Source organism: Lissotriton helveticus, chromosome 1_1 (assembly GCF_964261635.1).
Source record: "Lissotriton helveticus chromosome 1_1, aLisHel1.1, whole genome shotgun sequence".
In the NCBI taxonomy this organism is placed as follows: domain Eukaryota; kingdom Metazoa; phylum Chordata; class Amphibia; order Caudata; family Salamandridae; genus Lissotriton; species Lissotriton helveticus.
The window spans coordinates 901,368,911-901,395,745 of NC_136057.1; the positions used below are offsets into that span (position 1 = coordinate 901,368,911).

At 43.6% G+C, this 26,835-nt stretch overlaps 1 protein-coding gene across 1 annotated transcript in view; it reads right to left on the bottom strand.

The window, feature by feature from the left end:
• The window catches only part of METAP2 (methionyl aminopeptidase 2), a 163,848-nt gene that overhangs the window by 69,074 nt on the left and 67,939 nt on the right, over positions 1 to 26,835 (bottom strand). Inside the window, exons 5-8 of the mRNA XM_078675913.1 lie at positions 17,142 to 17,303; positions 5,404 to 5,585; positions 5,225 to 5,319; positions 1,985 to 2,081 (exon numbers count right to left, since the gene is read on the bottom strand). Coding sequence (XP_078532039.1) covers positions 1,985 to 2,081; positions 5,225 to 5,319; positions 5,404 to 5,585; positions 17,142 to 17,303 — 536 coding nt within the window. The remainder of the gene's footprint in view (positions 1 to 1,984; positions 2,082 to 5,224; positions 5,320 to 5,403; positions 5,586 to 17,141; positions 17,304 to 26,835) is intronic.

Below are 26,835 nucleotides of genomic sequence, written 5' to 3' on the forward strand. Positions count from 1 at the left end.
GTACCAATGATATAAATACTAATATAAAAGAAAACACCACCATAGCAGGGGAAATAAAAAGCTTTATTTTCTTGTTCTATACAAAAGTAAGTTAAGATACTTGCGCTGTCATGTATTTGTTTCCTTATCAATACATCATCATAGCAAGCCCTCAAAAGACCTTTTGCTTATCTCCTCTCTCATTTATTGGGCGGCTATGAATTGTCTGAAGCATCAATAAGTGCTCTTCAAATTACTGAAATAGGATATCCTTAAAAATATCTTTATATATCCTATATACACGCAACATGCCATTCTCTATCATGTTGTCCCTTACCCTACTTCTAAATCTCCAATTTAAGACAGGTGTCTTTTTGGACTAAGACAGAACATGTAAGGAAATGACAGGAATAAAAATGAACAATGGAAATCACTGTTGCTTTATAAATCACTGTTGCTTTATAAATCTGTAAACCAGAAACTGGACTAACTGGCTGTAAAAATTAAAATTCTAGATGTTAAAAACCGTTTCAACTGTATAAATAGTGTCATTATGTAATTTTATATATATATAATCTATGTGTATTTTCACTTTATAGAAATTGTGTGGCTACTCCAGGAAGAAGGCGCTGGCCGCCGAAACGCGCGTAGAGACCCATTTTTCGCCACTTATCTACCATTGACAGACATATTTTTAACTTGTGTTTTTATTTGTTCTTGTTTTATAATCTTGTATGAAATTTTAACCTTTACGATTGTGTTATATTAATGATTTATTAACTGTGTAACTGCCAAATAAAAATACTCAAGTCTTACAGTCAGCCTCAGCCAATTGTTTATTTAATTCACTATTAATGTGTTCTAGACATTAGTTGCCTAGGTTGTTGCCTTCCAAATGTATTAATTTCCCTGACCTAGGAACTATAAGATCCATATACTCAGGGGGTCCTTGTTAAATACACGTCAAATTTCTTAAAAGCAATGCATCATTACTTTTAAAAGTGCAAATTCGCAATTAGGGTGTCAAATTTACCTAGTGATTGAACCACTCGGTAAATTTGGAAAAAGTGTTTAAAATGCTGAAAATGTTTTTTTTTCAACATTCATGTTTCACTCACACATGTCCTTAGGACATGTGTGTGTGAAACATGATGCGAAAAATACATTTCAGAGGTGCATGGGGGGTCCTTTGGACCCCCCCCCTGCACCCATGAAATTTTCAAAGTGCCACTCGCAATTTGCTAATGCCTTCCCATTGACTCCTATGGGCCTTTTGGCCCATAGGAATCAATGGGAATTGCGAAAATTAACTTAAGAATTCGGTATTTATTTGGGATTCGGTAAAAATTGCGATTTTTACCGAATCACAAAAGAATACGGAAAATAATGATGCATAGCATTTTGCAATTCTTAATTTGCGATTCCTTATTTTTCGCAAATTAAGAAGTGCAAAATGATGCATGTGGGCCTGTGTTTCCTCACAAAAAATATCACCAGAACTGCTTCAGCCAGCTGCAACAACTATGCCTATGATGCACTCTAAAAATTACTGGAGAAAAAAATATATAACTCCACATGAAAGCAGGCACATCTTACACCAGACTAACAGGTCCCAATTTATCAGTCTTCTGACCTAGACAAATAAATGGACTTTCACATCTAATTAGGTCAGATCTATATCTCAATGTGTGGATGTTATTGAAACACTTTTTTTATTGTGGACGGGGAAGGTCAAGGTCAATGTATGTACAGTCCACTCTGTGGCTTCACTAACTGCCCACTGGCCAATTTCGATCTTCAACAAATTGCGTTGTACACCAAAGTAATGGAAATGAGGTAAAAGAAAAATTATCTTCACAGACCCACATAATAGGGTGTCATGGGGAAGCTTGGATTACCAACTCAAGGATCTAAGTTCCACAATCTATAATTTAGCCACCAAACTACATCCCTGTAAACGATTTCAACAATACACAGTCTCTACTGTACAAGCTGGCAGACTTACCTTGATATGTCTTGCCATCAAGTTCGACCTCATAGGACTCCATCACTTCTTGAATGGCTTCGCCAACATCACAAAGACGCACATCTATTCCAGCACACTGGAAGGCGCAAATGAATCATGTTCAAACATAGGAAAATAGTACAAATGTTAAAAGACTGGCACTGTGCAACGCCCTTCTTCACACATGCTGTCTGGCATTTGCTTCATTTACACTTTTCCTTATCTCCATTAACATCTATTTTCTTCACTTTCTACTTCTATGTCTGGTTATAAGACTGGGGGCCCAAGTGAATGCTATTCAGGGATTCAAAGGCCTTGACTCCTAAGCTACAGGCACACTTGCTCTTTTCATTCTTGTGCTCACTGTAGTGATGATACTTTCAGACATTCAAGAGAACAATTTGTACATATTTATAAAGACTTAAGTCGGATTTTGCTAGGCTCCTAACCTGAAATGTTATTTTGTTTCCGTAAGGAGCCCAAAAGGTAAAAAAAACCAACAAAAAACAGTGTTATGCTGGCATTATTGGGTCACTTGCCTGCCTTTTTAATTCACCTTAATAAAATTCAATAAATTAAGTATAAAGTACATTATTTGCCCCATAACACAGTAGCAGATATAGCGATTAGTCATATGAGTTTACAAATGTAAGTTTGCTTTTTAGCAGGCTTGATCTTACTGGATTGTCTCATTGAAAAAAACATAGTTCCCTTTTTATTGTCCCAGAGCAAGTATTGAGGTAAACAATTTCATTGGGGACATAGGTGCACCCAATAATTAAGTCAGACTGGGAACATCAGAGGATGGCAAGGATAACTTTGCTGGTGGTGTCTGATTAGAGATATTACACAGATTAAAGCCATATGTGAAAATACAATGAACTAAGAGAGCCAGATTGGGTAAAATGAAAAAAAACCTCCTCAGACAACATGCTAGACAATGGTCGATGGGCTTATCCCCGCAACATGGGGCAAACAGTTCAGGTCGCTCTGCTTGAGGACATCTTAATGGCAGCAGAGGAAGTGGCGCTATCCCAGCTTAACTGTCTGCATTTGTCACTTGAATTTTATACAGTAAACTTTAATCGGCTGCTTATTCAATTCATAACAGTGGCTAATCTTCCGATTGAGCAATGAAATGGTGTAGCTCCTTTCTATGGGGCACCAGGTTAAGTTTGGTCCTTTTCAGTCCTCTAAAAGCAGAAGTCAGCTGTGGGTCCACATTAATTTAAATAATTTGAAACAAATTATTACGGTTCCAATTCAACCTAGATGGCATGAATAGTTATCAAAACGTCCAAAGGGTTCAGCATCATTCTGGAGCCCACGGAGTAATCAGATATGCTGAGGTTGGTTTAGAGACACATTAAGTGAGAAGCACTCTCAGCACCATTCAGCTTACTCCTTTTATTTATCGGGCCCAGACAATTGTTGGGCCTCTGATCAGTGCTAGAAAGTTCAACAGCATTTCATTACGCCAAAAGACACTTCCTTAGTTGCAGGTGTCTAGAGTTCAAATGTTTCAACTGAACCATCAAGCATTATTTACAGGGCAAATAGTATTATTAATTGGCTTTGCCATTACTTGCTTTCTTTGGCATAGTCAACAACCAAAAGCATTCAAAAATCGTCTGCAGGTGCACATGTGTGCAGATGCACAGAAGGCCATCTTGAATTTTTTTTGTCCAAGTGCAAGAAATAATAACCTCAAGATAGCTACAGTGCCAGACCACACATGTCCATATCAGCAGCCATCTTACAATGATTGGTTATAATTTGACTAAAAATAGTCCAAGCTTGCCACCAGTGCCTTCGCAAACATGCATGGGTGAACATCTTGAATTTTTTGTCGAACTAGGATGGGAGATACATGATAAAAGATTAAATAAAGTATGCGTTTGGATGCTACAAAAATAGACATAAGTAATCAGCTGGCTTCCAGTCTGTAAATGAACAGAAGCTAGCAGCTCAGAAGTAATTTGCAGTTGTATGCAGTAGCAGTATGTAGTTGCGGGGCGCACTCAAAAATTAGTAATAAAATAAGGTTTTTAAAGAGCAGTTATTAAGGGCAGGAGGTGGATTATCAGACCCGGGTGTCGAGAGAACGAGCGAGAGAAAGAACGAGCGAGAGAATGAGAGAGAGCGAACGAGAAAGAGCGAAAGAGAGAGAGAGCGAGCAGGCAAGCAAGAGAACGAGCGAGAAAGGAAGAGAACACGAACGAGAGCAAGAACAAGAGAACGAACAAGAGAAAGCGAGAGCATGTGCGGTTTGGTTGGGGCATGTAGAAAGCAGCCTGAGGAGGAGGGACGATTGCAAGGGAAAACAATGCATTCCCATTGAAAAAGCGAAAAAAAAAAAAAACAGGGCTGAAAGATGGCTAACAGTACATACATCCTTTTCACACAACCATATCCTAAAAGTAGATAGGAGGTTGCATGGAAATGACTATCACCAGAGAAATTACCAGGGTAAGGCAGATTGCTTTAGATGCTGAAATTTGTCTAGCGGGTAACCTGGTGAGGCCAATGTGGAGCCTGACGATGTGAGATGAGAAGCAGGGCTTGAGGACTGTAGGAACCAGTAGCTCCCCAGTGCCCGCTGACCCGAATCTGGCCTGAGGTGAGCTTCAGACTCTGCAGAACTGGGTGCCCCCTGCTGTGTTGGCCAATAGGAGTGGAAGAAGGGGGTAAGAGAGAGAGAGAAGGCAGGGCCACTTGACCTTCAAGTGGTGCCAACAGCACCCATACATGATAGAACGTGTATAATATAACTGATCAGAGACCTGGTCAGAAGTGAATGTGGGGAAGAGAGATTAGACCTCCATGGTAGAAGTAAATCCCAATGAGACACTTTTACTTCAATGGCCCACTTCTGGTGGTGCCTAATTGAAAATATCCTGCTTCATGCCTTCCCTGGTATTTGAACGGATTACTTATGTTGGGACTATGCTGGTGAATCCTGCAGGCTGAACTTTATTTGCCATGCCTCTAGATGCAGATGATAAACCCAGCTACACTTGCAGGTGCCTCTCCATACTGTACACATTGTGGAAAGGTATTGAGGGTGGGGGCGGGGATGAAGTTTGGCGCTTGAATGATCAATGTTTCTCCTTTCTTTGAGCAGTTGTTGGTTGTCATGTCCATGCATTTAATTGTATTGGCACATTAAAAGGAGGCTGAAGACAATTTGGTTTGTGGTCTGTGGAAAACTAAAGAACAGTAACTACATAAATTGCATACCCTGATTCCAGTGTTGGTGGCATCTTTGACAGCTTCCAGCAGCTTGTCGTATTTTGGGTTGAAGGTCAGTGTGAAAGCACAATCAATTATACGGCCTGTATAAACAAAATTACCCGTTAGAATTTGCTTTCAACACAAAACCCCTAATTTATACTGTAATTTTAACAAATGTGACTAACCGTTAATATGGGTTCCAAAATCTATTTTGCAAACATCGTCATATTGCAAAACTGTTGGATCCATGGCATTAGGAGTGTAGTGAGCGGCACAGTTATTTAAAGAGCAACCAGTGGGAAAGGCAAGGCCGGCATGTAACCCATTCTCCTTTATCAACTTGCGTGAACAATCTTCTAGCTTTTCACTGTGGGGTAAACAACAACATTTTGTGACGTATTAGCCTTAATTTAAAAAACATTGACATTTTTAGAGGGTGCACTAATGATCTACGGCTGTTATCAAAAGGTGATTGCATGTATTTCATAGACAACATAAGATTAACATTTGTTTGAAGTGCTTTTAATATTTATAATGCTAAGTGCATGGTTGTTTAGTTCTTCATAACAAGAGTCCCACAGCACCTCTAAAAGTTGCTAATATTATCCAACTCAATGTCTTTATGCTGTCAAAACGGTTAAGTGGACCTGTTAGGATTTGAATCAGTGGCATTCAGGTTACACACAGATCTTGTGTATCTGTTAGTTCACTGAGTAATCATACACAGCTGTGTTCAATAAGTTAATACTGCTAACCCATATAAACGGCGGGAGGAAGGGGACGACGAACTTAAAAATCATGTAAAATCAAACTTATCAAGCTTTTGTCATCACATCACTTACATTGACGAAGGAATTTATCAATGAAAAAGGAAATATTACTCCCCTGTAAAACCTTTTTTCCACTGCGAGTACAGCAAACTTGAATGGTTCGACACAGCTAATGGGTGACCAAGATTCCATTAAATCAACTGGTCTCAAAAGTGCATAATTTCTCTCGAATAGCCATCAAGGTTTCCCCTTTCTTCCTCAGAACGTATAGTTTCTTACCTGTCGGTGTAGTTTTGCAGCTTGAAGATCTTTCTGGATTCACTATGCTGTGCATATTCCGCAATCTGGTGGTTGGGTCCGGAATTGTAGTTTTTTTTCTCTCTTTTTTTTTTTTTTTGTCGTAGCCCAGGTGGGCGTCGACGTCCCACCATTTGGTGTACCTTCGGTGAAGTCGGCGTGCTTCCGGCGGAAGCTACCACCCTTGGGCGCCATCTTCGGATTCTTTTTTCTGTCTCTTTTTTCTTATTTGTCTTTGTAGTGAATCCATGGCTATGTTTGTTAATCGTTTTTTTCTACGTAATTCTTTTCAGGTATCTTGTTTCTTTCCACGTATCTTTTCACGTATCTTGTAAGCTTCAACTTGCTTTCTTTCCTATGTGTTTCCACCCTCTTCTCCAGCCTCATCTTTCTGGCGGAGGCGGGTGGGTTCGCTAGTGAATCCAGAAAGATCTTCAAGCTGCAAAACTACACCGACAGGTAAGGAACTATTCGTTTTGCAGCGTGAATCTTTCTGGATTCACTATGCTGTGCATAGATTTTGTAGCGGTTTTCGTTACTTTTGTGGCGGTTGGGTGGAAGATGAGCGTTGGTTGTTGAAAATATGTTGAAGCACTTTTTGTCCTACTTGTGCTTCTTTGTTCATCTGTACATCCACGCAATAGTGCTTAGTGAAAGTGCGCACTGAAGCCCATGTTGCCGCCAGGCATATGTCCTGAATTGGTGTGTTGGCCAGAAAGGCAATTGTTGTTCCTTTCTTCCTGGTGGAGTGGGCCTGTGCCCCTCCTGTTAGCTCTTGGCCAGCTTGTTTATGGCAGAATTGTATTGTCTGTGCGATCCATCGAGCTATGGTGTTTTTAGTCACTGGTTTGCCCATGTAACTGTTTGCGAAGGATACGAAGAACTGTTTTGTTTTCCTGTGTTCCTTCGTTCTTTCAATGTAGTGCATCACTGCCCTTCTTGCGTCTAGGGTGTGGAGCGACCTCTCAGCGCTTGTGGTGGGGTTTTGGAAGAAGCTAGGGATCTGAATACTCCGATTCATGTGGAACCTTGACACCACCTTTGGCATGAAGTGTGGGTCTGTTCTCATCACGACCCTGTCACTGTGTATCTGGATGTAGGGTTCCTGCAGTGTGAGAGCCTGCAGTTCGCTCACCCTTCGTAGCGAGGTGATTGCTACCAGAAAGGCCGTCTTCATTGTTAACATTTGCAGTGATGCTTTGTGGATGGGTTCGAAAGGTGCTTTCATGAGCTCCGTCAGTACCACATTTAGGTTCCAGGCCGGTGGCGGCGCTATTCTTTTAGCTCCTTCCAGAAATCTTTTTACGACTTGGGATGTAAAGAAGCTTCTCCCTGTTTCTCCTCTTGTGTATGCCACAATCGCTGCCAGGTGCACCCTCAGCGAGGATGAGCTTAGCTTAGCCTTAATTAGGTGCGTGAGGTACCTTAGCACCGTGGATTCCTTGGTCAGTTTCCTTTGGAGCTGTTTCTTGCAACACAATTGATTGAATCTTTTCCATTTTTCCCCATAGCACTTGCGTGTGCTGGGCCTTCTTGCCTCTCGCAGCACCCGCAGGGTGCTCTGAGGTAGTTTTAGGTGTGCGAATTCTAAGTCCTCAGGAGCCAGGCTGAGAGATTGAGGCTCTGGGTGTAGAACTTCTCCGTTTTCCATGGAGAGTAGGTCCTTTCTTTTTGAGAACTTGTGGGGTGGGCCCCTGCGCCATCTCCATTATCTGAGAATACCAGGTCTGTCTGGCCCATTGTGATGCCACAAGGATGAGCATCATGTTGCTCTTCATGCATTTGTTGAGAACCCTGGGGATCAGTGGTATCGGGGGGAAAAGCGTAGGCAAATGTTTTTGACCAGCTTATCCATAGGGCATTCCCCTGGGACAGTGCCTCTGGTTGCCTGGATGCAAAGTATTGGCATTTTGCATTCCGGTGTGTTGCAAATAGGTCTATTGTTGGCGTGCCCCATTTCCTGAATAGTCTCTTTGTTTCCTGACTGTTGAGTTCCCACTCGTGGGACGCTGAAGTCTGCCTGCTGAGCCAATCCGCTTCTACATTGTCCTTCCCTGGCAGGTGTATGGCTAGCAGGTCTATTTTTAGTGGTATAGCCCATTTCCAGATCTCCTGTGCCAAGCTTGACAGAGGGAACGATTGAGTTCCCTCCTGTTTGTTTATGTAAAACATCGTTGTGGTGTTGTCTGTTTGTATTAGCACCTTCTGGTTGTACAGGTGTTTCTGAAAAGCCTTGAGGGCTAGCAATACAGTTTTCAGATCCAGGTAATTGATGTGCCTGACTGCATCTGTAGGGCTCCACAGACCCCTCACTCTGAGCCTGTTCATGTGTGCGCCCCACCCCTTCTGGGATGCGTCTGTGGTGATGGTCACTGTTGGGTCCGGTGGTGTTGGAGGTTTCCCTTCTGTTATTCTCTCCTTGGTCCACCACCTTATCTCTTCCTGCACCCTGTGCGTTACAACCACTAGATCCTCCCAACTTCCTGTAGCTTGTGACCATTGTTGTTGCAGCCACTCTTGGAGTGGTCTCATTTGTAGGCGTACATTGGGGACCAGGTGTATGCATGATGCCATCATCCCCAAGATCTTGCTCACAGTCCTCACTGTCAGAGCTCGCCCCTTCTGGTAGTGACGTTTCTCCCTCAGTAGGCTGAGCGTTCTCTTTTCGCTCGGCATTGGACGGTGTCGATCTGGGCTCCCAGGAAGATCTTCACTTGCTCTGGTTCCATCGAGCATTTGCCCCAGTGTAGGGAGAAACCCAGGCTTTCTAGCGTTCTTGTCACTAGTTCTGCATGCTCTTTGCATGTCCTGTAAGAGCTTGCCTTTCCTAGCCAGTCGTCGAGGTAGGGGTACACGTGTATCCCCTTTCTTCTTAGGTGTGCGGCCACTGCCGCGAGGCATTTGGTGAACACCCTTGGTGCGGACTTTAGGCCGAAAGCCAGGGTCGTGAATTGGTAGTGATCTTAGTTTACTGTGAACCTTAGCATGTGCTTGTGCTGCCTGTTCATGGGGATGTGCAGGTACGCATCTTTGAGGTCTATGGTGGACAAGAAGTCCCCGGCCTTTATCTGTGGGATGACCTCCTGTAGGCACGTCATTTTGAATTTTTGACGTATTTGTTTAGGAACCGTAGGTCCAGGATGGGTCTTAGACTTTCGTCCACTTTTGGCACCAGGAAGTAGTTTGAGTACACTCCCTTGTTCCGTTCTTTGAAAGGAACTCGTTCGATGGCCGCTTTGAGGAGTTCTTGGGCTTCCTCTTGCAGTAGTTGCAGCTCTCTTCCCGAGTGCTGTCTTTTCTTTGGTTTTCTGTTTGGAGGCCTCTTTTCCAACTCTATGCAGTATCCGAACTGCATAATATTGAGTATCCACTTGTCTGTTGTAATTTTTCTCCATTCTTGGAGAAAAAATCTCAATGTTCCTCCTACCGGCGTTACATGTTCCTTTGTGTCTTGTCCGTGTAGCCCTCTCCTCTTTGTTTTTCCGTGCTCCTCCCCCGGAGGGTTTGGGTGGGGGAGCACCTTTTCTCGTGTGAAGTCACTTAGAGGGGGGTTGTTCACCGCCTCTCCTTCTCTGGCCCGTCCATTTCCTCTTGACTGAAAGGACTGGCCCCTGCTTTGGTAGTTCCAGCTTTGCCTCTGCTGGCCCTGGTGGCCTTGGTTGTCACTCTGTTGCCCCTGGTGGAAGCTCTGGTGAGAATCTCCTCGCTGACTTCCACCTCTGCCGTTCGGCCTCCGTGTAGGAGTGCCCCTTCTCATCCCCCTGAACTGCAGGGCCCCCATGGACCTTGCCGTCTCGTTGTCCTTCAGTTGGGTGAGCTTCTCATCAACTGGGGCTCCGAATAGTGTTTCACCGTTGAAGGGTGTGTTCAGGATGTTGTTCTGAACCTCAGCCTTGAAGCCTGAGATCCTGAGCCAGGCTTGTCTTCTCTCTGTGATGCCTATAGCCATCAGTCTGCTGGATGTTTCTGCCCCATCCAAGGCTGTCTTCAGGCACGAATTGGCGATGCTCTTCCCCTCTTCTACAAGGTGTGATGCCCTCTCACGGTATTGTTCTGGGAGGTGCTTGAGCAACTGTCACATCTCATCCCAGTGCTGGTATTGATGCCTATTCAGGAGGGCGTTGGAGTTCGCCATGCGCCAGTGCGTTGCGGCGTTCCTCTCAATTTTCCTGCCAGTTAGATCCATCCTCCTGCTTTCCTGGTCAGGTGGAGGTCCAGACGTTGTTGGGACATTTGCCCTTTTCCTGGTCGTTGCAGCGATTATAGAATCTGCTGTGACGGATCCCTTGATGTAAGCTGGGTCTTGGGAGGAGAATTTGTATTTCTTCTCCGTCCTCGGCGTTACTGATCTGCATGTAGCCGGGTCCTTGAAGGCTTCCTTCCCCTGGTCTGTGATACTCTTGAGCATGGGCAAGAACTGGCTTCTTGTCTGTATGGGGAGCAATGTCTCGAGCAGGAAGTCAGCTTTTGGTTTCTCCTCTTCCAGCTTAACTCCATAAGCTGCTGCCGCCTTTCTGACCACCTCATTGTATGCCCCAATGTCATCCGGTGGCGAAGGCCTCGAGGGGTATGTTTCCACCGCCTCCTCTGGGTTTTCGGCCTCGATGTCCTGCCATTCCTGGTCTTGGGCCGTCGAGGAACCTGAGCCGTAGCTTGACTGCTGCTCCCCGTAATCCCCTTCTGTGTAGTAGAGGTCTTCCTCCTCTTTGTGCTCCGAGGGTTCCGGAGTTTTCGGCGGCTCTTCGACGTCGAACTCCTCGAGCTCCTGTACCTCAGCGACGGTCGGTGCCGGCTTCGAGGGGATCTTGTAACTTCTCATTTTTTCATCGAAGTCTTTCTTTCTCTGAAGGATGTTCTCCATTTCGGCCTCGAGCCTTCTTCTCTTTCTCTGCGGCCTGCTCGTCGTCGAGCGTTTCGGCCACTCTTTTCGGCGGCGTCGTCGAAACTTTCTTCGGTTCCTTTTCTTTCGACGTCGAAGTCGAAGGCCCTTTTTCGGGGGCTTGCTTCGATGACCTTTGCTTTTCGCTGGTCTTCGGCCTACGGGAGTCCTTCTCGGAGGATCCGCTGGGCTCTTTTTCGGAGGATGCAGCTTCGGTCGTCGATTTGTTCGGCGCCGGTGCTCCTTTCGAGGCTCTGGGCTCAGACTTTCGGGAGTCTGCCTCTGGTTTTCGAGACCCTGTGGGAGTTTTTGGGGTCGTAGACTCTCCTACCTTATCAGGCGTTTTCTTATCGGTCTCAGCAACCGTGAAGTCATCTGGGCCTTCGGCGAGGTTGTCCTCGTCATCGGTGGAGAGGCCAAGTTCATAAAGCGTCGGGGCTTGGCCCTTGCCCTGCATCGTGTGGTGAGCCGTCCTCTGTCTTTCTCGAACTCGGAGTGTCTTCGGCTTGAAGACGGAGCAGGCGATGCAGTCTCTGCTCACGTGGTCGATTGGCAGGCAGAGGTTGCAGACTGGGTGCTGGTCCTTCTGTGCGAAATTTGTGGTGGCAGTTCTTGCAGAATTTAAAGGGCGTCTTGTACATCCCTGCGCTCAGGGGGCCCCCTGTGTGCGCATTCCTCCAAGGACGTCGAAGATTTCTAAGTTCTCTCCTTTCTTCGTCGTCTCTTCTCTAATGGTCCTCTTCTCTCGATCTTCTCAGGTCTTCACCATTGAAGAGATGCTGTATTTCCTCCTTTTCTCCTCCAAAACTTCTGGAGCTTCACGCGACGATCCAGACCCAACGGCGGAAAAAAGAATCTGAAGATGGCGCCCAAGCGTGGTAGCTTCCGCCGGAAGCACGCCGACGTCACCAAAGGTACAACAAATGGTGGGACGTCGACGCCCACCTGGGCTACGACAAAAAAAAAAAAAGAGAAAAAAAGACTACGATTCCGGACCCAACCACCAGATTGCGGAATATGCACAGCATACTGAATCCAGAAAGATTCACGCTGCAAAACTAACGTACTCCTATGCACTGAAACGCAATGACTAGGCAGGCTGGAAAGATTCGAGGATGGCCTACATTGGCAAACAAAGGTAAAAAGTACTTGCTTGCAATTGTAGTTTTCCAGCAAGAGAATCGTTGATGAATCTATTAATTTTGTATAACTCTGCCTACTCATCGGATCCTGAAACACTATGAAGAATAATCTTTTTACGATTATGCCTAAATACTGGTACACACACGGATGGGCCCTAAAGTTTTCGATTTTCTAATATCTATTGCCTTATCAAAGTTATAGGTCAGAGCCCTCTTCATATTAGGGGTACATACATTCCCCAGTGACTTTTGGGAGGAAATTATATGGTTCGTAAATGAAAGACACAGGATATCCTTAACCTTGCTTTCAGATGTAACGGCCACTAGGATAGCCACTTTCGTATAAAAATGTTGCAGTTGAACTTTGTGGTTTGAAATGCAGGAAAAATTAGTTTAGAAGGACACCTCTGTACTCCCATGAAATAGTGAATTGCCTGATTGGGAGGTGGGATACGTAGTTACTACTATAATGTCCTTAGTCTCTAGAATAGTGAAGGAAGACACTTTGTAGGGATTTTTTCAGGAGGCTTTGAGCGCTGCCAGATGCAGGTTTGAGGAAATTAAATGCATCCTATCAAAGGCAGTACCATGCCTCATGGGGATGAGGATGGGGCTTAGGCAGGTGGAAGGGGTAATTCATTTTTTTCACATAATAGTTGCAGAATCTCTTCCAGTGAAGTGTGTAGGAAGATCTATAAGGCTGCCTTATCGATCCTTTTAGGATATCCGTGCAGACCTGTAGCAGATTCAACAGTCCATATTATAGGAGCGGGGTAGCCTGTTTCAGTAATTGACTTGTGTATTGGACATATGATCCAGTGTGCTGGGCAACCTAATGTGGCTATTCAGATTGTTGAAGCTGGTCTTTGAACCAGACTGTAGACTGCACCCAGAGAAGGTATTTTGGCTTCTTTCAACTTACTATTAGAATCAGAGCAACTGGTGGAAAAGAGTACAGAAAGAGCATTCTTGGTAGATACGGTCTATTTCAAGGCAAAAATAAACATGCAATGTTGTATTTTTGACTGCTGTGAAGGGGTCTATTTGAGGCATTCGCCAGAAATTATAACACATACAGGATACATATCAACACACTGGTAAACTTTACATCAATGTTGCTTTCAGTTCAACTAAACCTTTACTTCAAAATGGTTGTAATGTCAAAACTGATCTGTTTTATTCACTATTCTAAACTCAGCGCTAGAAATTTGGCGGTCAAACTAATGGTTTGGTTAATGTTAAGGAAGGTTACTGACGATAGGTTATGTCATGATGTTGTACGTGCAAACACAACCGTGTGTTTTTCTGTGATCATTCTGCTTATTCATTGTGCCTGGTAGATAAACTGTTCTAACAATGAGATTTGTGGCAAGGATTAGGCGTCATACGGCTGGAGGATCCTTTCAGCACCCGTGATCTGGTTACTGCCTATTTAAATTAAAAGCATTTAGATCTGCATTCACAGTCCTTAGGTACAGCGTGTTTATGTGATTCAAAGACTCCGTTTGAGAAAAACATTTCTTCAATCTGGGGGGAATCTAAATAACCCTCCGACCCCATAAGAGAGGTATCCGTCAGAGTTTCTGATGAAACAGCCTGCTTTTATTCTATGAATGTCCTTTGTCATTTCTGTCGCGAGTCAGCTTTAGCGTACAAAAGTATATCATCCAACAGGATAAAATAAAAGTGAATCATATATATATATATATATACATACATACATACATACATACATACATACATACATATACATACATACATACATACATACATACATATACATACATACATACATTACATACATACATACATACATACATACATACATACATACATACATACATACATACATACATACATACATACATACATACATACATACATACATACATACATACATACATACATACATACATACATACATACATACATACATACATACATACATACATACATACATACATACATACATACATACATACATACATACATACATACATATATATATATATATATATATATATATATATATACCCCCCCCCCCCCCCCACACACACACACACACACACACACACAGGCCCTTTGAGGCATTCAACCAAATAAAATGAATGTTCTGCTTCTAGTATAATCAATGGAAGTCTGCTGTCTTGTTTTCGTCTGTCAGATTCCTTCTGACAGTGGTGAGTTTTTGGATACCGAGGCAGTAGCCTCATTACTCCACAATCATTTTGAAGTATTTGTACTGTAATGTTTTAAACAAATATCATGAATAATGCGTTTTCTCGATAGAGTTATATCATCTGGAGACATTATTTGAATTGTTATACAGCCCCTTATGTTTCCCAACACATTTGATTTGCAATGATTGTTACCAGTGCCCTGGTGTGAACAATATCAGTATTTTTACTATGTTCACTACTAGTCAGATGACAGCCCATCACATGACCATCTAGGAGGGTTTTAAATATTTTGTTTGCCACAATGGCATTTATGTGAGCAAGGCGACTGGGAATGCCTGAACGAGTCTTTCCACTTGCACTTATGAATTGAAAATAAAAGGATTTCATTTCACCAGCAACAAGCGTATTCAAGAGTCCTTTTTTTTCCTAATGGTGCCTTAGGAATATGGAGTTACTCTGCATCTATACAATGATGTTAGCACAATTTCACCAATGAGAGGAAAACGTTCCTTAAACAGATTCTCTTTAGCACCTGCTTCAGAAAAGACCAGTCAACCATATTAAATGAATGTTCTGCTTCTAGTGTTGATAACACTGCCACAATATAAACATAAATGTGGTATAGACTTCGAAAGTATTGCAGGATGAATCCAGCCTGATCTGGTAACACTAATATAATCAATGGAAGAAGTCTGTTGGTGATATCCAATCACTGATTGCGGTCGGCATCAGCCATGTTAATCCAAAGTTTCATCAAGCTTCAGCATTAACATAGCAGCTTTTCTAATAATCCAATGTAAGGCCCCCACTCTGTAAGGCTTCCCCATCAGTCTCCAATAAATACAGCACTAACCGTTCAATAAATCAATCAACGCAGCAAGCAGTGCTGCACTTTTCAGCTCTCAGAGAGCCCTGTCAGCCCAACCTAGAAGACGTTTATGATGCAGCAACAGTGGGTAACGAGTTTTGTTATTAACGGTTAAGTCATAGCAGTGCGTTGCCAGATTTAGAATCAGGTGTAAACGATAGAAGCTTCCTATGGAAGCCATGCATAACAATACATTTAACATCTGCTTTAGGCCTTTCCTCTGCTTTTGAAGCAGCATGCTGTGCCTTCATATAATATGTATATGTCATAGGAAGAGGAGACTAGTGGAGTGTAAATGGAAACTAATATACTTAGAACAAATATAAGCACTAAATGTATGTTACGGAAGCAGTAAGGGGCCACAAGTACATGTTATGCAAGAGAAGTGTTCACATAAGTCACACAGTTGAACACCTGCTCCTGTGCTTGAATAATAGAGTCAGTCATGTATACAGGGCTTTAAATGACCACACTCTCTATATCTGTGACTTTGCAAGCCAGAACACCTTTCTGCCCTGACTATGGAAGAGAATACTTTAGAGAGTCAGTCAGGCTCAATCTAAAATCTAAGACAATGATTTGTTTTGAGTACTTGGGGCTTTGGCCCCCAAGGAAAATGCCAAATTTAGTAACACCACAAGGGAAAAAGACAACTATTTATTGCATAGTCTCAAAAGTAAATCATCCTTTAAACAATAATAAAAACACTGTTAACCGACACTCAAACAGATTTGCTTATCTGGGACCCTATTACACGGATTGTCTCAGGGGTGCAAAAGCCATATGTGTACCTGCTTTCAGTGCTCCCGGGGCCCTTTGATATTACAAAAGGGTCTGTAGACGCCTGTGCAGCCTCTTCTGTGATGACCCCATGCAAACTAGGAAAGCTTTTCCTCTGCACTTCTGCTGTATTACCAATGCGGGTGCAAAGTGGCTCTTGCACTAACGGCATAAAGAGGGGGTGCACTGAACTTGCACCACAGAGAGGAAGTGCACTAACTGCAGTTCTGTGCCCTTCCCCCTTTGAGCTTCGCTTAGCAAGTAGGAAAGAGGGCCCTATGGACACCTTCAGGCAGTCACTCACTGCACAAGCCTGCAGGAGGGATTTCCGTCCCCCTTTGAAAGGGGGGCCCACATTGCCACCTGCAAAGTGGCCCCCTTTCACTTATGCGCTGGTCCGAGGGGAGGCTTGAGATTGCAGCGGTCCTGGGAGTGCTCGTTAACTACAATAAGGCACAGCGACTACGTCGGCACTATGTACACGAATTAAAGGGGCAGTGCAGACCAATGCGGTGCATCCCTATTTAAGGCAAAGCATATTAGGTTAAGCAGCAACCATAAACAAACATTAGCAGAATATATAATTTATATTGCTGAAACCGATGTGCCGCAATGAGAAACTCACTTCATACACAATATTGCTAGAAAACAGTACATGATAATATTGATGCATGGTTTGATTTCAGGCTTAAAAGAAATAAAAATGTGCAATTATCTATTTATAAGCTCCACCTTTCTGTTTAGGATGCTTTGTAGAGGTCAACTAATGACTGCCTTTGTTTAGGAAGATTCCACATGTTTTCCAAGAGGAAGAAGGAACTTTCCACTGGAAAAACCTGGGAAAACCTCTTGGGCAGCAAAGGAGCTTAAGATGAATAGTGGATAGAATATTGTCTAGATGAGGAGGCCCCCATGGGGTGGTACATATAACGAAGCCAGTTACAAGCACTCAAAAAGTAAGATATGTTGATCGCCTATTAATGGAATTCAGATCATGAACACCGTACCATATGTCTATCATGGTCATTCCAGGCTTGATCCAGCTCATGACGTATTTCCGCACTTGTCTGTGTGCCTCAGCAGCTTGTCTGAAGTCCGCCCAGGTCTCTTCACTGGCTTGATCCAATGCTTTCTTTTCGTCATTTGTTGCCCTCCAGGCTGCAGAGCGTCTGATAACCCCCACCCAAAAAAACACAGGCACAGTTAAATAAAACAGAATCCTTCCAAAAAACACATTACAATCTTATCCAAGTACTAGAAATAGGGGACAATTCTGATTCACGGTGAGGAAAGGAGAATGACACAGGGTACAAAAGAACCAAGTACGTCATTACTGTATTCAAGGTAGAATGCAGATGATGGTAACATTCTTCACACATGAAGCCATTTTCCTGCCTGAAATTCCTGCACCCGAAAGTGCTAAATTCACGTCAGGAGGCGAGCATGGATGAACAGCACATACAAGACAACACTCAAATATACAAAAGGAAAGTAATAAGCTTTAAGGACTTTGTAGAAATAAAGGTTTGCGATATCAATGTGAAGCTTTATGGAACAACGAGCAAAGGAGGCAGTGGATGACTAAAGATTAATGCACAGCACTTGGAAGATCGAATTGCCTGTAGATACTGCTGAGAGCCTGGGGCTAACTAGGGGTCAAACTATTAGAAGAAAAGTTCACTCAGTGAGGAAAGACTGTTTCAAACAAGCATTTGCAATGCATAAGGTCTCGCATTAGGAAAGTTTGAGCTATTGGTATTGTAAATGACACATTTGTTATATATGTGTTGGTTTTGAAAATAGCAAAAATAATAGCTTTGTCATTTACAATGCCAATAGTTATAACTTGTGACACCTATAGCATTTGTAATGCAATATGTGTTGTATTCACGTGACTTAGATGTATTGATATTACAAATAACAATGGCTTTGAATTTTTTTAATAATTAACCACTTGGATGCTAGGCATCTTGCGCCGCTTCAATGTAATTTCCATTTAAATCAATGGAAACTCCATGACGAGTTACCCTTGTCATTAGCACTGAAGGGGTTAATACTTAAATAAAAGTTATTGTAATTTATAATGGCAATAGCTTAAACTTTTGTAAATAACTTTTCTGAAGAATATGTTCAGTGTATTTTATTGTGACGAAAATCCAAGAACAGAAGTGAAATATTAACCTCTTTTTGTGACATTTGTAATAAAGCTTGAAACATTGAGAGATCATATTTGACCCAGTTGTTGGTAAATGGTTGCACAGATTGATGCTGTGGTGGGGCTGAGAGATGTTGTGGTGGCGACTAGTGATGCTGTGGCATTCAATGATCCTGTGGTAGCGCATAGTGATGTTGTTGTGGTAGCGCATAGTGATGTTGTTGTGCCCCTTAGTGATGCTGTGGTGATGCGATAGATAGAGTGAGTGGGATAGATAGATAGAGTGAGTGGGATAGATAGAGGGAGGGCGATAGAGAGATTGAGTGAGCGAGATAGATATGTAGATAGATAGGAGTGAGGGCGATAGATAGCTAGACAGATAGATAGAGTGATGGCGATCAGTATCTAAATAAGTAGATAGAATGAGGGCGATAGATCGATAGAAAGATAGAGTGAGGGTGATAGAGTGAGGGCGATAGATAGATAGCGTGAGGGCGATAGATAGATAGCGTGAGGGCGATAGATAGATAGAGTTAGGGCGATAGATAGCGTGAGGGCGATAGAGTGAGGGCGATAGATAGAGTGAGGGCGATAGATAGCGTGATGGTGATAGAGTGAGGGCGATAGATAGAGTGAGGCCGATAGATAGACAGATAGAGTGAGGGCGATTAGATAGACTGAGGCCGATAGATAGAGTGAGGGCGATAGACAGATAGAGTGAGGGCGATAGATAGATAGCGTGAGGGCGATAGATAGATGGAGTGAGGGCGATAGATAGATTAATAGATAGATAGAGTGAGGGCGATTAGATAGAGTGAGGGCGATTAGATAGAGTGAGGGCGATAGATAGATAGAGTTAGGGCGATAGATAGAGTGAGGGCGATAGATAGAGTGAGGGCGATAGATAGAGTGAGGGCGATAGATAGAGTGAGGGCGATAGATAGAGTGAGGGCGATAGATAGAGTGAGGGCGATAGATAGAGTGAGGGCGATTAGATAGATAGACTGAGGCCGATAGATAGAGTGAGGGCGATAGATAGACAGATAGAGTGAGGGCGATAGATCGATAGATAGTTGTGTGTGTGGTTGTGTGTGGTTGTGGTTGTGTGTGTGGTTGTGGTTATGTGTGCGTGGTTGTGTGTGTGTGGTTGTGTGTGTGTGCTTGTGTGTGTTATGCTTTGTTTTTCTATGTTTTGTTATGCTATGTTTTGTTGTGTTTGGTATGCTATGTTTTGCTAGGCTATGATATGTTTTGTTTTGTTATGCTATGCAATGTTTTGTTTTGTTATGCTATGCAATGTTTTGTTTTGCTATTCTATGCTTTGTTATGCTATGCTATGTTTTTTTGCTATCCTATGCTTTGTTTTGTTATGCTATGCAATGCTTTGTTGTGTTTGTTATGCTATTCTTTGTTATGCTATGTTGTGTTGTGTTTTGCTATGCTATGCTTTGTTTTGCTATGCTATGTTTTGCTATGCTATGTTTTGTTATGCTATGTTTTGTTATGCTATGTTTTGTTATGCTATGTTTTGTTATGCTATGCTTTGTTATGCTATGCTTTTTTATGCTATGCTTTGTTATGCTCTGTTTTGCTATGCTCTGTTTTGCTATGCTATGCTTTGTTTTGCTATGCTATGTTTTGTTATGCCATGTTTTGTTAGGCTATGTTTTGTTTTGCTATCCTATGCTTTGTTTTGTTATGCTATGCTCGGTTTAGTTTTGCTATCCTATGCTATGTTATGTTATGCTATGCTATGTTGTGTTTTGTTATGCTATGCTATGTTATGCTATGTTTTGTTATGTTATGTTATGTTATGCTATGCTATGCTTTGTTATGCTATGCTATCTTTTGCTATGCTATGCTTTGTTTTGCTATGCTATGTTTTGTTGTGTTTGATATGCTATGTTTTGCTATGCTATTATATGTTTTGCTATGCCATGTTTTGTTATGCCATGTTTTGTTATGCCATGTTTTGTTATGCCATGTTTTGGTTTTGTTATGCCATGTTTTGTTATGCCATGTTTTGTTATGCCATGTTTTGTTATGCCATGTTTTGTTATGCCATGTTTTGTTTTGCTATCCTATGCTTTGTTTTGTTATCCTATGCTATGTTGTGTTTTGTTATGCTATGATATGTTGTGTTTTGTTATGCAATGTTTTGTTATGCTATGCTGTTTTGTTGTGTTTGTTATGCTATGCTTTGTTATGCTATGCTATGTTGTGTTGTGTTTTGCTATGCTATGTTTTGTTGTGTTGTGTTATGCTATTTTTTGTTATGCTATTTTTTGTTGTGCTTGGTTATGCTGCGCTTGGTTGGGCTGTGCTTGGTTGGGCTGTGCTTGGTTGGGCTGTGCTTGGTTGGGCTGTGCTTGGTTGGGCTGTGCTTGGTTGGGCTGTGCTTGGTTGGGCTGTGCTTGGTTGGGCTGTGCTTGGTTGGGCTGTGCTTGGTTGTGCTGTGCTGTGCTTGGTTGTGCTGTGCTTGGTTGTGCTGTGCTGTGCTTGGTTGTGCTGTGCTGTGCTTGGTTGTGCTGTGCTGTGCTTGGTTGTGCTGTGCTGTGCTTGGTTGTGCTGTGCTTGGTTGTGCTGTGCTTGGTTGTGCTGTGCTGTGCTTTGCTGTGCTGTGCTGTGCTTTGCTGTGCTGTGTTTTGCTGTGTTTTGCTGTGCTGTGTTTTGCTGTGCTTGCTGTGTTTTGCTGTGCTTGCTGTGTTTTGCTGTGCTGTGTTTTGCTGTGCTGTGTTTTGCTGTGCTGTGTTTTGCTGTGTTTTGCTGTGCTGTGTTTTGCTGTGCTGTGTTTTGCTGTGCTTTGCTTTGCTGTGCTGTGCGGTGTTTTGCTGTGCTGTGTTTTGCTGTGCTGTGTGTTGCTATGCTGTGCTGTGTGTTGCTATGCTGTGCTGTGTGTTGCTATGCTGTGTTGTGCTGTGTTGTGCTGTGCTTTGCTGTGCTGTGTTTTGCTGTGCTGTGTTTTGCTGTGCTGTGCGGTGTTTTGCTGTGCTGTGCTGTGTTTTGCTGTGCTGTGCTGTGTTTTGCTGTGCTGTGCTTTGCTGTGCTGTGTGTTGCTATGCTGTGCTGTGTGTTGCTATGCTGTGCTTTGCTGTGCTGTGTTTTGCTGTGTTGTGCTGTGTTGTGCTGTGTTTTGCTGTGTTGTGTTTTGCTGTGCTGTGTTTTGCTGTGCTGTGTTTTGCTGTGCTTTGCTGTGCTGTGTTTTGCTGTGCTGTGTTTTGCTGTGCTATGTTGTGCTGTGCTGTGTTTTGCTGTGCTGTGTTTTGCTGTGCTGTGTTGTGCTGTGTTGTGTTGTGCTGTACTGTGTTTTGCTGTGCTGTGCTTTGCTGTGTTGTGCTGTGCTGTGCTTTGCTATGCTGTCCTGTGCTTTGCTGTGCTGTGTTTTGCTGTGCTGTGTTGTGCTGTGCTGTGTTTTGCTGTACTGTGCTGTGTTGTGTTGTGTTTTGCTGTGCTGTGTTGTGTTTTGCTGTGCTGGTAAGGGTATGTGAGGGTGTGTGTGAGGGGGTGTGAAGGTGAGGGTGTGAGGGTGAGGAGGTGTGTGAGGGTGATGAGGTGTGTGAGGGGTGAGGGGGTGAGGGCGTGAGGGTTGTGCTGTGTTGTGTTTTGCTGTGCTGTGCTTTGCTGTGCTGTGCTGTGTTTTGCTGTGCTGTGCTGTGTTGTGTTTTGCTGTGCTGTGTTTTGCTGTGCTTGCTGTGTTTTGCTGTGCTGTGTTTTGCTGTGCTGTGTTTTGCTGTGCTTGCTGTGTTTTGCTGTGCTGTGTTTTGCTGTCCTGTGTTTTGCTGTCCTGTGTTTTGCTGTCCTGTGTTTTGCTGTCCTGTGTTTTGCTGTGCTGTGTTTTACTGTGCTGTGTTTTACTGTGCTGTGTTTTACTGTGCTGTGCTTTGCTGTGCTGTGTTTTGCTGTGCTGTGTTTTGCTGTGCTGTGTTTTGCTGTGCTTTGCTGTGCTGTGTTTTGCTGTGTTTTGCTGTGCGGTGTTTTGCTGTGCTGTGTTTTGCTGTGCTGTGTTTTGCTGTGCTGTGCTGTGTTTTGCTGTGCTGTGTGTTGCTATGCTGTGCTGTGTTTTGCTGTGCTGTGTTTTGCTGTGCTGTGTTTTGCTGTGTTGTGCTGTGCTGTGTTTTGCTGTGTTGTGTTGTGCTGTGTTGTGTTGTGTTTTGCTGTGCTGTGTTTTGCTGTGCTGTGCTGTCCTGTCCTGTCCTGTGCTGTGCTGTGTTGTGTTTTGCTGTGTTGTGTTTTGCTGTGCTGTGCTGTGTTGTGCTGTGCTGTGTTTTGCTGTGCTGTGCTGTGTTTTGCTGTGCTGTGTTTTGCTGTGCTGTGTTTTGCTGTGCTGTGTTGTGTTTTGCTGTGATGTGCTGTGTTGTGTTTTGCTGTACTGTGCTGTGTTGTGTTTTGCTGTGCTGTGTTGTGTTGTGTTTTGCTGTGCTGGTAAGGGTATGTGAGGGTGTGTGTGAGGGGGTGTGAAGGTGAGGGTGTGAGGAGGTGTGTGAGGGGTGAGGGCGTGAGGGTTGTGTTGTGTTGTGTTTTGCTGTGCTGTGTTGTGCCGTGCTGTGCTTTGCTGTGCTGTGCTTTGCTGTGCTGTGCTGTGTTTTGCTGTGCTGTGCTTTGCTTTGTTTTGCTGTGTTTTGCTGTGCTGTGTTGTGCTGTGTTGTGTTGTGTTGTGTTGTGTTGTGTTGTGTTGTGCTGTGCTGTGCTGTGCTGTGCTGTGTTGTGCTGTGCTTTGCTGTGCTGTGCTTTGCTGTGCTGTGTTTTGCTGTGCTTTGCTGTGCTGTCCTGTGCTGTGTTTTGATGTGCTGTGCTGTGTTGTGTTGTGTTTTGCTGTGCTGTGTTGTGCTGTGTTTTGCTGTGCTTTGCTGACCTGTGCTGTGCTGTGTTTTGCTGTGCTGTGTTGTGTTGTGTTTTGCTGTGCTGGTAAGGGTGTGTGTGAGGGGGTGTGAGGGTGAGGAGGTGTGTGAGGGTGATGAGGTGTGTGAGGGGTGAGGGCGTGAGGGTTGTGTTGTGTTGTGTTTTGCTGTGCTGTGTTGTGCTGTGTTTTGCTGTGCTGTGTTTTGCTGTGCTGTGCTTTGCTGTGCTGTGCTGTGTTGTGTTTTGCTGTGCTTTGCTGTGCTGTGTTGTGTTTTGCTGTGCTGTGTTGTGCTGTGTTTTGCTGTGCTGTGCTGTGTTGGGTTGTGTTTTGCTGTGCTGTGCTGTGCTGTGCTGTGCTGCGTTGTGCTGTGCTGTGCTGTGCTGTGTGTTGCTGTGCTGTGTTTTGCTCTGTTGTGCTGTGTTGTGTTTTGTTGTGCTGTGCTGTGCTGTGTTGTGTTTTGCTGTGCTTTGCTGTGTTGTGTTGTGTTTTGCTGTGCTGTGCTGTGTTGTGCTGTGTTGTGTTGTGTTTTGCTGTGCTGGTAAGGGTATGTGAGGGTGTGTGTGAGGGGGTGTGAAGGTGGGGGTGTGGGGGTGAGGGTGTGAGGGTGAGGTGTGTGAGGGGTGAGGGGGTGAGGGCGAGTGTCTCAATGAATGTCACTGCTTCGCCTTCTTTGAAAATGTTCAGTGCTGCAAATAGAGCATGCCGCCGTAATTATCACAGCATGAGGCCCCAAAGATATAATTATCACAGCATGCAGAGAGCCGCCCCACGCTGCTGGAGCACTCAACTGCACATTAATTATAGTTGAGTGCTCCAGCAGCCTGGGGCGTCTGTTGACATGCTGTGATAAGTGGGTCTCATGCTGTGATAATTGTTGCAGCGCCTGAGGAAGTGGAGACTCCTGCTGGGATAATTGGTCTTGTGGCGCCTCAGGAAGTAGAGTTTCATGCTGGGATAATTGGTCTGGCAGCGCTTGCAGCGCCTGAAGTCCAACAAACGTGCACAAGCTGCTCAACCTTGAAGCTCGTTCACAGACCTGGGTCGGCTCGTTCCCAGCTCTGTGTCGGGCTCGTTCACAGCTGCTACTCCCTTGACAGGGAGCAAGGCGGCTATAGAACTCGCTGGCGGGAGCGCTTCGCGCTCCAACGCCAGGCGAGCCCTAAAAAGGGAGGCACAACCATGAATAGGTATAGGCAGCTGGTTCCATATATTGAGGACCAAACTGGAAAACGCTGTCCTATAAACAAATGGCTACCAAAAACAAAAAACATTTGTCTAGACACTCTGAACGCCTTGATCAATGCTTATGAATTCCTCAAAACCTAATGTGAAAAAATGATATTTCCCAAGAGGAAGGTTTTAACTCCCCTATCTCATTTATCTTGGATACTTGCATACCTAAAACCAGAAAGAATCAAAACCAAAAGTGTTCTCACTTTGCCTTCACACAGAAAGGCAAAACTTGCAATCCCTACAATGCTCATAGAAGAAGTCATCTTAGCTAAGGTCTTAAACAAAGCAAAAGGGTCCGAAACTTAAACCTTAAATAAAAAAAGATACTTTCCAGAGATGAAAAAGCACCAAAAAGTTGAACTGATATATTATGCAGTATAGTAAAAGCTTAAAACTATAGAGGCATACACAATCACCGAACTCCATAACACTTGCTGTAATGAGCTGGCCAAATTCTTCGAAAAGATGAAAATACCTAGCAATTGCCAATAGCTCAGATACTCCAACAACCCGATATAAACCTATATTATATATATATATATATATATATATATATATATATATATATATATATATATATTGATTGGCAGCTGAACATCATTTACCACTTTCTAAAAAGAAGACACGGATGAAATCAAGCCTTGTCAACTGGGCCAAACCGCCACCACTCCCTACCTACCTATATCTAAGCTCCTCCTTATCCATCTATGGAAAACATAAGTACCTGCCTTGACCAAGGCATTGCTCTCATCTTCCCTAGGAAGTGACTAATAATTATGATGAAAAAAAATCCATATCTGATCGGGACATCAATTAAATTATCACTATGATTGGCCTGCCTTAGGTTGGAAAAATACTGCAAAATTATGTAGAAAACCAGCGTAACCAATTCTCTCAGGTACCAATCAGGCTCTTGTTTAATGGAAAGTCAAACTGCTGCACTCTGAATCCAAGTTATTTAACGCATACATGACCCCATTGGTGGATACTGTCAAATGCCCAGGAATTCATCCTCCTCTCATATGCCGACAACTCACAAATTATTATCTTATTTTCCATTAACATCCCAGAGACACAAACCAACAACCAATTTTGCATGGAGGATATTGCCTCTTGGATGTCGTCTAATTGTTCACTCAAGGTTACAAGATGTGGTGGTCATGGTTGCTAAAACTGGATAAAAACGTAGGTTTCAGGTTGAACCAAGACCTGCAAAGGACAGAAAAAATAGCCCTGATGCAGCTGTCTGCATAGCCATACTGAAAATGCTGAATACACGTTTTGATTGGCATTCACTACATGCTAGCACATCTGTGGTATAAGTCCTGATTACCTCATTGCTAGTCTACAGCAATGACCTCTATTTAGGCATCCCCTAATATGTGATACACTGCCTGAAGGCCGTACAAAAAGCTGCAACGCAACTGATTCTTAATCTTCCAGCTCAGACTTTCATTTATGCTCATCTCACTAATCCTCTCTCGCTTCCTATTTAGAAGCGCACCTTATTTGAAATTCTTTTGCTTTGACCACAAAGCTTTATTCAAGACTGTATTTTTAGGAGCAACCTCTCCGTTACGAAAGTCAACTCCCCCTCCCTTTCCTCCTGTGAACTCCTCTGCCTCGACATCACCAGCGAGGGCAAACAAGTTTGTGCTTTACATCTCATCTATCACCCGCCTGGTGACAATCTCATATTCACCCAACAACTCATGGACATGATCACTTCCAATGCCGGTCGGCAGACCACCCAAGTCTACCTGGGTGACTTCAATCTCCACTGGAGCGATCAGAAAGACACAGTGGTGAATAGTCTCAAAACTTTCCTTAATGCGCTTGACCTCACCCAAATATGCGATAGACCAACACACGACAAAGGCTCGATACTCGATCTCATCATTGCCAAAGAGAACTCTACACAACTGGAGGCGATACAACGCTGCGACTGGTCAGATCACCACATTATCACCTTCTTTATCAATGAAAAAGTTAAACCTAACCCGGCTCAACCAATCAAATCCAAAACATGGAAAAGGGACATGAAGAATCTTAACCCCTCCACCCTGCCTCCCCACATCGGCAAAAGCCTCCTTCCCCCTTCAGGTACCTCGGATGTTCACTCACTGATAGACCACTACCGTGACTCTATGAATACAATAGTCAATGAAGTCGCCCCACTGCAACTGAAGAGAGTCTCCACCAAAATTTCTAACCCCTGGTATGATGATAGACTCAATGACGACAGGCGTACTATGCGAATGGCAGAGCGCACATGGAGATCGGACCCTTCAGCACTGCACCTCAAAAGGCTTAAGAACAAGAGAAATGCCTACTTCAGGAAAATAAAGCGCACAAAGTCGGACTTCTTTAGCCGCCAGTTGGACCAAGCAAAAAACAGGCCAAGAAAGCTGTTCTAACTAATCAAGTCCCAAACAAAGACACAACCCTTACAATCAAACAGCACAACAAGCGA